This window comes from Sinohyriopsis cumingii, chromosome 13 (genome assembly GCF_028554795.1).
Source record: "Sinohyriopsis cumingii isolate HCF-2022 chromosome 13, ASM2855479v2, whole genome shotgun sequence".
In the NCBI taxonomy this organism is placed as follows: domain Eukaryota; kingdom Metazoa; phylum Mollusca; class Bivalvia; order Unionida; family Unionidae; genus Sinohyriopsis; species Sinohyriopsis cumingii.
In genome coordinates this window covers 4,961,969-4,974,789 of record NC_142973.1, presented here as the reverse complement: position 1 = coordinate 4,974,789, position 12,821 = coordinate 4,961,969, and the positions used below count along the sequence as shown (strand labels likewise).

General features: G+C 36.9%; 2 protein-coding genes across 5 annotated transcripts in view; one reads left to right on the top strand and one right to left on the bottom strand.

Annotated features, from left to right (window-relative positions):
* Positions 1-2,855: 2,855 nt before the first annotated feature.
* LOC149784879 (uncharacterized) lies at positions 2,856-3,308 on the top strand. The gene has a single exon (XM_089931261.1). It carries the CDS (start codon positions 2,856-2,858, stop codon positions 3,306-3,308), a length of 453 nt encoding a protein of 150 aa, XP_089787387.1.
* Positions 3,309-8,353: 5,045 nt separating this feature from the next.
* The window catches only part of LOC149784878 (peroxisomal leader peptide-processing protease-like), a 60,241-nt gene continuing 55,773 nt past the window's right edge, over positions 8,354-12,821 (bottom strand). For all 4 annotated transcript variants that reach the window (XM_089978458.1, XM_089978460.1, XM_089978459.1 and 1 more), the window contains exons 9-10: positions 12,657-12,728; positions 8,354-8,517 (exon numbers count right to left, since the gene is read on the bottom strand). In XM_089978458.1, coding sequence (XP_089834584.1) covers positions 8,486-8,517; positions 12,657-12,728 — 104 coding nt within the window. In that variant the 3' untranslated portion in view covers positions 8,354-8,485. The remainder of the gene's footprint in view (positions 8,518-12,656; positions 12,729-12,821) is intronic.

The window sequence follows — 12,821 nt, the reverse complement described above, 5'->3', positions numbered from 1 at the left end:
CCCCAAACACATTTCCAACAAAAGATGGTTAAAAAATGAGATATACGACGGATCCCGTCCACAAAGCAAAGCACACTTGATCAACCGGCAGTCATTTTTCTCCCACAATGTCGTAGACGAGTCGATGTTGTTTCCCGAATCATGGTCAAATTTTCAGGTACTAGAAGTACTCGTCGATTTATCTATAGAGCAAATTAAAGTGTCATTTTTTGAATATCCAAAAAGAAATATTTTTTAATGATCCGTAAATCTGAATAAAAAAATTATTACTTTAAGTTTATATGGCAAAACAATCTATTTGCTAGCTGTCTTTATGTTTAGTTTCAAAGTCATTTTGAGTGTCATGGCATAGTAAATTTGATTAATACAATTATTGATCAAGGTAATCTATAATGACTGTTGACGTAAGCATATGTTAAAAGTCGTTTTATATGCATAATCAGCACCACGTTTATTTGGCCGATTTGCTCGTCATACCTTTCATGAAACATATAATGAAAGACGGGCATGGATTTCAGGCACATATATAACAACAGATTACGCAGTCATACCACTTTTTCCTTCTGATGCTCCTAGGTTGTGCGCAAATGACTGTATCATTGTGGTATGACCAGACATTTAAGGCTATTGGAATTCATTCAGAATATTCTATTCTTAGGATTAACTGGGGTTTAATTCACAATACCGTGTCTCCTAAATTTTACTTTGTAATATAGAGAAATAAATAATTTGCTAATACTACTAAACTTGTTGGTTTCACATTTATGTTACATAGTTTAAGAGTCATAAAAACTCTAAGAGCAGAAATCAAATAGATAGACTTATTACTGATTCCTACTGATAATGATGCTGTAACTCAAATAATTACCACCAAATTATTAGAATTCTCAAGTTTTTGTATTAATTCTTTGACTGTAAATTCAATCAAGTGAAAACCTTTATTCAAATTCTCAATTATGAATAATGATAAAGAAAAGGGATGGAACATTCAAAGTTGCCCTATTTCATGGTAGGCCAAACAATTGAAACAAATATAAAGAAATCAGTAATAATGCAAATAACATGAAAAAAGTATGGTAAAGGGCAATACAAGGATTCTCTTCTATCATCCTTCATCTCTGCATTATTCACCCCTATGTTATACTGCATATGCCCCAACATCAGACTATGATGACGTTGATGTGGATGACTTCTACGCCCAGTTACAAAAAATTGTGGATAAAACACTGAAGAAAAACATTCTGGTTGTGCGAGGCAATTGGAATGTCGAGATAGGCGAGGATGCTTGCATTAACTGGAAAGGAACATGTGGGCGCTGCTGCAGTACATACACGAACGAGAGAGGACTGAGGCTCCTGGAATTTGCTAGTTACAATGACCTTATGCTGGCAGACACCTTCAGCACAAAGTATCCAGAAGGTGGACATGGCACAGCCCAAGTGGAGACCATCACAGTCAGATCGACTACATCATAGTGAAGAGGCGCCTACAGTCAAGTGTAAACATCATCATCAAGACTCGAAGCTTTCCCGGAGCTGACATAGGAAGTGACCATGATCTGATGATGACGATCTTCAGGCTACATCTAAAGAAGGTCAAAACAAGAAAGCCATACAAGAATTTAATTCGATCTCAAGACACTGAATGATCCCGAATTAGCAAAAGGTTCCGGGCAATCATTGGTGGGAGATTTGCACCGCTCACCATCCTCTACGCTGATAATACCGACATGGACACGTTAATCACCACCTTCAATACAGCAACGACCGAAACAGCCAGTGAGATCCTTGGTAGACATCTCCCAGTCAGGAAGCCCTGGGTCACAGCTGACGTCCTGAACCTGTGTGAAAAGAGGAGGGAGCTGAAGAAAAAGAATGATACAGAAGGGGCAGAGCAGTACAAGGCAGTCAACCGGGAAGTCAAGAAAAGCATGAAAAAGCAAAAGAGAACTGGATAGAAGAACAGTCTAAAGACACTGAGGGAAACTTGAAAAGGAACGACAGCAGGAAAGCATACCAACTGGTCCAAGTTCTAACGAGCACAAAACAACAGCGGGTTACCTCCTTACAGGACAAAGCCGGAAACCGCCTGAAAAGATGGACAGAGTACTATGCAGAACTTTACAATCACTGAGCAACAATAGATCCAAAGGTACTGAACATCCTTCAAGCAACTAATAACGACAACCACCCTTTCATATGTGAAGAAGTAGAAGCCGCAGTGAGATCGCTGAAAAAGAGGACGTCAGTAGGAGTGGACAACATCCCAACAGAATTGATCCAAGCTGGGGGAGAAGCAATGATTAGCACCCTCACAAACATCTGCAACAAGATCTAGCAAACAGGAGTATGGCCATCGCCGTGGACCCAATCATTGATCATCACATTCCACAAGAAAGGCAACTTGCAACAGTGTCAAAACCACCATACAATTAGTTTCATAAGTCATCCAAGCAAAGTCATGTTGAGCATACTGCTGAACAGACTAAAGCCACAGGCTGAGAAGATCTTTGCCTAAGAGCAGACAGGTTTCAGCCCAGGGCACAGCACAACAGAGCAGATCTTCAACCTCAGGATATTGTGTGAGAAGTACCTCCAACACCAGCAAGATCTGTACCATGTCTTTGTGGATTTCAAGAAGGCATTTGACAGGGTAGGGAATGCAGCCTTGTGGGTGACCATGAGACGTACAACATCAATACCAACCTCATCACAGTAATAGAGCACCTCTATGACAAGGCAACCAGTGCAGCATACTTGAACGGCTGCATCGGGGACTGGTTCAGAACAACAGTCGGAGTCAGACAAAGCTGCCTGCTCTCTCCCACACTATTAAACATCGTTCTGGAGAGAATCATGCCTGACACGCTTGAAAAACATGAAGGGACAGTCAGCATCAGAGGCAGAAGAGTCAACAACTTACGTTTTGCCGACGACATTGATGGACTAGCAGTAAATGAGCAAGACTTAGCTAGCTTGGTAGAGAGCCTTGACAAAACCTCTGCAGCCTATGGCATGGAAATCAGTGCAGAGAAGACCAAAATGATGACCAACAACAGCAAAGGCATCAGCACTGACATTAGGGTCCAAGGTACTAAGCTAGAAACAGTTCACAGTTTCAAGTATATGGAGGCAACTGTAACACATGAAGGCTCGAAGCCTGAAGTACTCTCCAGGATTGCACAGGCAACAGCAGCACTGACAAAACTGAAGCCCATCTGGAATGACAAGAACATCACACTCAGTTCAAAGGTCAGACTGATGCACTCACTGGTGATCTCCATATTTCTCTACGCCTGCGAATCATAAACCATAACAGCTGACTTAGAGAAAAGGATACAGGCTACAGAGACGAGATGTTTCCACAAGATCCTAGGCATCACATACAAAGACCACGTCACCAATGAAGAAATACAGCAAAGGATAAGACAAGCCATTTGGCCTCATGATGACCTCCTGATCACAGTGATAAAATGTAAACTGCAGTGGTATAGGCATGTCTCACGATCATCAGGACTTGCCAAGACAATCCTGCAAGGCACTGTACAAGGAAAATGAAAGAGAGACAGGCAAAGAAATATGTGGGAAGATATCATTCGAAAGTGGAGAGGCATGACATTGAGAGACTCACTGAGAAGACGGAAAATCAAGAGGAATGGAGGAAGCTGGTTGTTCAGTCTTGTGCGGTGCCCCAATGGTCTACCAGACTATGGGACTGATGATGATGATGATGACGACGACGACGACGATGATGACGATGATATACTGAAATAGTATTACTCATAATGATCTAGTAAAACTGTCCAAGCAATGGCTCTTAAAGTTTAATCCAGAAAAATCTGTTTTCATTACAAAGAAAGCAGGAAATATGTCACAACTTTGTTTTTAAAATGCTAATTGTAAGTATAAAGAACTACTTTCATTAAATATAAAATGGACTTGTTATATTGATAACAGTCTAAAAACAGCGTCATTTTGCATAGTCAACAGTCAAAAACTAAAATACAAAACTGCCAGCAAATGTTGTCAGAACTATAAAACTTATATTAGGTCCATTTCAAAACATGCCTGTATAGTCTAGTATGCAAGTTCATTATTATATTTAGAAAAACTTAACTTCAGCTGGTAGCTATAGACAGCAAGAACAGCAACCAAACTTAAAATACATATGTCGGCAATCTCTCTATCTGGAAACTGGGTGAGAAAGTCTGCAACCTAGACAAAAGAGACAGAAATTAATAACAATTTATAACTTAAAATGAAGCAAATTCTGGACTACTCCATTTAACTACTCTCTCCCCCAAAGTCTGAACAATCAAACCGCTCTAGTGGCCTAGTGGTTAGACTGGCTGCCTTGGTACTAACAGCTGTCTCACTAGGTGCTCAGCATTAAGAGGTTAGTAATTAGGACTGGTTGGCCTGGTGTTAGGATAATGTGACTGAGTGGGACATCATGCTACATGGTGGCATGATTCCCCAGTACAGGACATCACTATAAACTGCCACACTGCAGACATCATAGTGATATGACTGAAAAATGGTTAAAGCTATGTTAAAAATCCAAATCACACACACACACACACGTTCAAATAATTTAGTCACTGGCAATTTTAAGCTAAATCCTAAACAATCTCGAACAGGTTATCCAATGTAGCAATTCTTAGTGCTCTGAATTAACATTTATATCGAAATATCGAATCCAGTAAAATGACTTGTTTTAGTCATCAAGCCTTAGCTATTATCAATATCAGATTGTGTCATTATGTAAGCATACTAAAAGCTAATCTGGTTTGAGTTCAACTTGTTGACATCCCATAAAAACCATCTTTTATTTCTTACTGATTTATCCCTAGTAATAGCAATGAACTGAACTGCTGACTCTCAGTGCAGTCTCCAACTATGTTTTGATTTACTGTTTTGTGGAAAGTGGTATGCAAATTAAAAATGTAGAATCTTACACCATGTAAGCAGATATATAAATGCAAAACAACAATTTAAACAATTTATTTCAATAATAAAAATACTGTCATTTTGTTTCCCTCTTTCAAACTGTTCAATTACATTTTAATACTGGTTTCTGCTACACTGTTGCCATGTTGAAATATGTAAAAATTATATTGTAATCATGTTGGGAGAGGGCTAATTAAATTTCAGAAATTGCGCCAAGTTCCACTGTATCATATTGCAACAATAAACGTTTAATAATTGTTTTGAAAATGTGTAGTGCTTTATTCATTCAAGTGTCTTGTGAAATTCAACAAATTATAAATAACCAAGATTTAAAAATTATGTGACATTGAAGAATGATTAAAAAAATATGGAAACCTGTTTCTCTATACGCAAATCCTCTCTTACACAGCTATAACCATGCTCTAGCAATTAGCAGAAGTTAATAAAAATTTGCCATGCCATGTGACAACTGGTTTTTCCTATATTATCAGACACTTTATAACTGAAACATTAAAATTCTCAAATCACTGCTTCTCACAATCGCACCATATTATGCACATGTTTACAAACATTGCATTGAACTGATTGGTTTCAATTTAATTTCTAGATGTGTTTTGTCGGCCATTTGAAATTATAGTTATATAGATGTAAAAACTTCATTTTGGTAGTACACCACTCCCTCGATAACTTGCGCACTGATAACTCGCAAACCCGCTTATAACGCAGTGTCAGGCGTGGATCCCATTTTTTAAACCTGAAAATACCCAAAAAATGTATCCCTATTTGTTGAACTTGAAGAAAATCGTGATCAAAATTGGTAACGGAAACTTTAATGTATCGCTCATTTTATCGTTGAAAACGGTAGATAGGACCTGGAAATTTTAATAAACACTATGAAATGTCAAATTAAAAAATTATTTATACACATTTTTACATTTTCTTTCCAAATGACATTTCTAGTACACCGCAATTAACGATATGTAAGGAAATTTCAATCAATGAAAATGTCACTTACGCCGAGTGGAGGCAGTACATTAATAAATAAATACAAATTAAATAATGTTTTTATCAATTGAAATTTGTGTTCTAGTTCCATCTTTTAGTTCCTTTTAAGTGTAATCGTCGTAAGTGCAATGTGTCCTTTTGTAATTAAAGATAAAATGGGTCAATCTACCGTAACAGCTATGTCCGCGAGCATTTCTCTGACCATGTTTTGATAACTGACTTGCGGAAGTATTTGTTGTATTGTTGCACTGAATTAAAAGTTGGCCTCCTTTATATTATCACGTTAATTATGTCTTTTGAATTTAAAAAAAAGAGGTGGAATAAAAGAAAAGTTAAAAGGCACAAAAATCGGACTAACTTAAAATCTAGCAGCTTCAGTTGTATGTCGGGTGAATCACTTTATTTGATCAATCGAACACTGTAATAAATGTTATTGTGTATGTAACAGAAAGTACTTTAAATTAACTGACTCTTCCATAACTGTGATCAAAGCTAACAAGGTAGCAAAGCGAAAAGAATACTTCGTAAAATAAAGAGCTTGATTTCACAGATACGGACCATTGTGGGCAAGCGAGTTTCAGAGAATTCATTAACTGACATTTAGAGATATCCTGAAGGATGATGAGAAATTTCATTATTACTTTTCCAATTAAATCACGACATTAATATTGTACTAACTGAACAATAAAAATTTGAGTTTCGACGTAGATGTGTCATGAAATAAATGTTGCGTGTTTTTGAAAAAAAGGAATCTTGTTTGGTGGTGTATCAACAGTTAGTCTAGTTCCCAAATTGTGGACTACCGATTTGGCAAGATACTATTATATATCACTTTGGGAACCAGACTCATCAAGAAAACTAAAAGCAGTGACGTAATACACAGATGTTTCGCGTACACGTGATGGTTGTTCAACCCAGTTGGAATGATCTTTCATATGTTGGCTATTTTGAGAGAAAAAAATGTTATTTAAACAGAATAACGAACAACTTAATTAGAAAAAGCACATTATTAAATATTATTATCGACGTGATTGTAAAATGAGGATTCAGTCATTAAACAGCCCAGTTCCCTAATGCTGCCAACCCCCACCCACCCCACCCCAGTTTTTTTCTCGATGTCAAAGCAATTTTTTTCAATTTTGGAGGTCCCTTGGTAACTTGCGCCTCGCTTATAGTGCGGTCTATGTTTGTGGACCCCGTTGTGCGCGAGTTATCAAGGGAGAGGTGTAATGGGTATCTTTATCATGTTTGTCATGAAAAGAATCAATGTACAGTAAAAGACTGGTGTTGAAAAGCATTCATATGCAGTAAAGGGTCAGGTGTTGAAAAGCATTCACATGCAGTAAAGGGCCTGGTGTTGAAAAGCATCTGTATGCAGTAAAGGGCTGGTGTAGAAATGCAGCAATGTACAGTAAAGGGTCAGGTGTTTGAAAACATCAATGAGCAGTAAAGGGCATGGTGTTGAAAAGCATCCATATGCAATAAAGGGTCAGGTGTTGAAAAGCATTCACATGCAGTAAAGGGCATGGTGTTGAAAAGCATCTGTATGCAGTAAAGGGTCAGGTGTTGAAAAGCATTCACATGCAGTAAAGGGCATGGTGTTGAAAAGCATTCACATGCAGTAAAGGGCATGGTGTTGAAAAGCATCCATATGCAATAAAGGGCTGGTGTAGAAAAGCAGCAATGTACAGTAAAGGGCCTGGTGTTTAAAAACCTCAATGTACAGTAAAGGGCTGGTGTTGAAAAGCATACATGTGCAGTAAAGGGTCAGGTGTTGATAAATATCAATGTATAGTAAAGGGTCAGTGTTGAAAAGCATCAATGTACAGCAACGGGTCAGATGTTGAAAAGCATTAATGAGTAGTAATGGGCCTTGTAATAGGTGTCTTATCTATCCCAACAATGGGTATAGCATGGAATGATAGGTGACATAAAAATCGAGTTACTGAAGCAAAAAACTTTCCTTTGAAATTGTGATAGATAGGTGCATAGGTAGGTAGGTAGATATGTGCATAGGTAGGTAGGTAGGTAGACAGGTGAGAGACAGTCAGACAGATGGATGGATGGATGGAGTTACTGAAGCAAAAAACTTTCCTTTGAAATTGTGATAGGTGCATAGGTACTAGGTAGATATGTGCATAGGTAGGTAGGTAGGTAGACAGGCGAAAGACAGTCAGACAGATGGATGGATAGATAGATAGATAGATAGATAGATAGATAGATAGATAAAACATAGACAGAGAAGGACTATAGTTACTGAATGAAAGTCAAAATAAAACTGGTCTGAAAGACAGTGAGACCAACATGTACACAGATGGGCAAGATCTTAATACACTATGTTCCATCTATGTAATATGTATAGGAAACTCATCCCAAGAAAAATGAGGTCTGACAACATATGTTTTGCTGTATTTATTAAATTTAACAAATATAATTTTAATGAAGGAATCACAGTATTATCATCTCAAATGATTAGAAAAAAAGCAAAATGTACCACAAATGTTACATAGAAAAGTCTTCTTTCAGCTGATTCACAGTTTGCTTGACAAAGTGGCAGAAGATGCTGAAAAAGAAAATTGAAATTAATCCATTTATTCATTAAATAACTCATGTTTTCAAAACTAGATATAATAAAATGGCTACAGAAATTATTTCATTTCATATTCCTTCTCTTCAACAAAGTCACAGTAAGATGACAACAATTTTACTGGGGGGCCCCGAGTGGCCGAGTGGTCTAAAGCGCTTTCCGTTACAGATCACTGCCATCTCACCTCTGTCTGCGTGGGTTCGAGTCTCGGATTCAGCCTATGTGGGTATGTGAGAAAGCTTGCCAGTAGCTTCTCGTGGGTCGGTGGTTCTTTCCGGGGTTTTCCCGGGTTCTTCCTCCACCATTAATACTGGCCGCCATGTATAGCCTATCATATGCTGAAAAATGGCGTTAAACCCTAAAAAAACAACAACAATTTTACTTAAAATCTCATCAATGGAATTAAAATATCAAAATGTTTAGCACTATCAGATTGCACCTGCACTTTTTCAGATCCTTTTATAACTCTATTCCACAGACATGTATGCTACAGTATTACTATTAATATACAAATGTTAATAATACATACAGTATTATTATTAATATGCAACTGTTAATAATATACGTAGTATTACTATTAATATGCAAAAGTTAATAAAATATACATTACTATTAATATACAAATGTTAAGAAAAGTTGTGACACTGGCCACAAATAATGTCCCTAGGGCATATGCCAGTGCTCTAATTCTAACCCCCTACCTGACATTTGTTGCCACATATTCTAAGAAATGTTCATTGCAAAATTTGTAAATTATTTCCAATGAACGCAAAACCACCCACGGACTGCATCGAAATTCTATAACTATTGTGCACATTTAAAACCACCCCTAATCATATCCCAAGGTTTGATGTCTCTAGGCACAATTACACAATCCACACCTAGGCTCTTTCTTTAACACTTGAAAACAAGTTCAGTAATATAAATACTTGCAAGAGTGATGCAAATCTTGAAACTAGCTGAAATGAAATGGTGCTAGATAGCACAAATAAACCAACTATTCCCCTATTCTTCCATCCATCCAGGTATCTATTTAAATCTGGTATAAAATAGGTAAAGTGACTTTTGAACCTGGGGTGGGATTGGAGAATGGGAAGGAGTAACAGTATTTTACAATAAACAAAAATAAACATTGCGTTGGTTTTCTTAAATATGTTACTTTATTTACTCTCTAGAGTAACTGGAATTTAATATGAAGCTGAATGGTTAAATTATTTTGTTGTTCGGGTTTTACACCATTTTTCAGCGTATGATAGGCTATACATGGCAGCCAGAATAACTGGTGGATGAAGAACCCAGGAAAATCCCAGAGGAACCACAGGCCAACAGGAAGGTACTGGCAAGCTTTCTCACATACCCACATTGGCCAAGCCCAAGACTCGAACCCATTTGGACAGGTGAGATGGCAGTAATTGGTAAAGGTGCCTGCTTTAGACCAATCGTATCGTGACCAAATTTCAGAAATTATGGTTTATTTACTTAACTTACGACACTTTGTATTTTGATTATTACAAAAAAAAATCTAACTATTTCGCATGAGCAGATCGGCCAGCCCAAACAAGAGCATCTCATTAAGGCAGCTGATTTTGTTTTCATAAGTTCATAGGTGTAACAAAATATCATACACTGCTAAAGTTGGAAAACATATTTAAAACGTTCAGTATTTGAAGTGTTTGTGTGTGTGTGATTTGGAATATTAACATAGCTTTAACAATTTTTCAGTCATATTGCTATGATGCCTGCAGTGTGACAGTTTATAGTGATGTCTAGCACTGGGGCATCATGCCGCAGATATGTCCCACCCAGTCACATTATCCTGACACCAGGCCAACCAGTGCTAACACTAACCTCTTAATGCTGAGTACCAAGCAAGGCAGCTGTTAGTACCATTTTTATGTCTTTGGTATGACTCGGACGGGGATCAAATCCACGACCTCCTGCATCCGAGGTGGATGCTCTAACCACTAGGCCACCGGAGCGGTCAGTATTTGAAGTGATACAGTGATGGTAAACATTATGTTAAACTGGAAAGTTTGTAAAGTAAATGCAGACCTTATTTACCTCATGTACAGTTGGACAAACTTCAGTTCCAAACCATATGCAGTTCAATGGCTTGTTGCTATTAGTAAACTAGACCTAATTCTTGGAATTTTTTTTCATTTCTTATCTCCACCACAAGACATATCTCTTGCTTGCTGGATGCCATTCTAAATTTTTTTTATATAATCAACAGTTTGATCATGCAGAAGTTTTGTATGAAAGAAATAAATGTGCAATTTAAAGCATCAGAGGTACTACTGTTAAGTTGGTCTGGTTCCCTGACAAACTCCACCAAATCTAATACGAAATCCAGATCCAAATCAAACACTGACAAGCCAATTATCCAGTTTTTACTACATTTTAACATTTATATTTCCAGTTTTTGTGTTTATTCCATAAGTCTGTATTTTAAGGGTCATTTTGTAAGACTTATGGCAGATATGTAGCATGATGTCCCACCCAGTCACATTATCCTGACACCAGGCCAACCAGTGCTAACACTAACCTCTTAATGCTGAGTACCAAGCAAGGCAGCTGTTAGTACCATTTTTATGTCTTTGGTATGACTCGGACGGGGATCAAATCCACGACCTCCTGCATCCGAGGTGGATGCTCTAACCACTAGGCCACCGGAGCGGTCAGTATTTGAAGTGATACAGTGATGGTAAACATTATGTTAAACTGGAAAGTTTGTAAAGTAAATGCAGACCTTATTTACCTCATGTACAGTTGGACAAACTTCAGTTCCAAACCATATGCAGTTCAATGGCTTGTTGCTATTAGTAAACTAGACCTAATTCTTGGAATTTTTTTTCATTTCTTATCTCCACCACAAGACATATCTCTTGCTTGCTGGATGCCATTCTAAATTTTTTTTATATAATCAACAGTTTGATCATGCAGAAGTTTTGTATGAAAGAAATAAATGTGCAATTTAAAGCATCAGAGGTACTACTGTTAAGTTGGTCTGGTTCCCTGACAAACTCCACCAAATCTAATACGAAACCCAGATCCAAATCAAACACTGACAAGCCAATTATCCAGTTTTTACTACATTTTAACATTTATATTTCCAGTTTTTGTGTTTATTCCATAAGTCTGTATTTTAAGGGTCATTTTGTAAGACTTATGGCAAAATCATAAAGGCTGGCAATCTACATTTGGGTCATGTTGAAGTGTTAATTGTAGAGAATTCTGTTAAAAACCCAATTTGTTTCTGATTAATACCATTATTTATGATTTTTCAATAAGCAAAACTCAAAGATACAGATGGGATGCACAAAAATATAATGATAATAAAAATAATTATCCATACGATGTATATGAAAAAAATAATGATAATAAAAAAAAATATCCATACGATGTATATGAAAAGTTTATGTAGCCCATAAAATCGAATGACCCAATAAAAATGAAACATTCATAAAAAAATTTGTTAACTATAATACTAGTCTAAGTTGAACAAAATGCAATTATATAACAATAGTTTCATGAAGTATGTTGTAATTATTGTAATATACATGAAGAATATGTTCTTTTTCTGCAATCACTGTCATTCTTCACAGATTAATTGCAACAGAAGAAAAGAAAAACTAAAAACCTGTTGTGGTCCTCCAATTTTAATGGTTATAAAGAATTCCTATTATTCAAAAACTATTCCATGCATGAACAATTTCACAACACTGAAATGCTAAAACTTGTAGATACTGCTCCAGTGACCTAGTGGTTAGAATGTCCACCTCAGATGCAGGAGGTCATGGGTTCGAACCCTTGCAGAGTCATACCAAAGACTTGTAAAAATAGTACTTTCAGCTGCCTTGCTTGGTGCTCAGCATGAAGAGGTTAGTGCTAGGACTAGTCAATAATGTAACTGGGTGGGACATCATGCTACATGTCTGCAGCATGATACTCCTGTGCTAGAGATCACTATAAACTGTCACACTGCAGACATCATAGCAATATGGCTGAATTTTTTTAAAGCTACATTAAAAAATCAAAATCAGACACACACACAAACTTGTAGATAGTATACATTAAATATATCCAAAAACTTTAAAAATTCTTTATTTACTAACCCTCCTGGGACAAACTCCACAGCTTCTTCACCAATTCATTTTTGATGACCAACTTGTTTAGCACATCAACATCTGAAATATAATAGCATTTAAAAACAACATGACAAATGGAGAATGAATATTCGAAGAGGAAATTTGCACCTTTATGAGAACAAAATGCAGGGC

Coding starts and splice junctions, on each gene's coding strand:
- LOC149784879 (XM_089931261.1), top strand. CDS start 2,856: ATGCCTGACACGCTTGAAAAACATGAAGGGACAGTCAGCATCAGAGGC.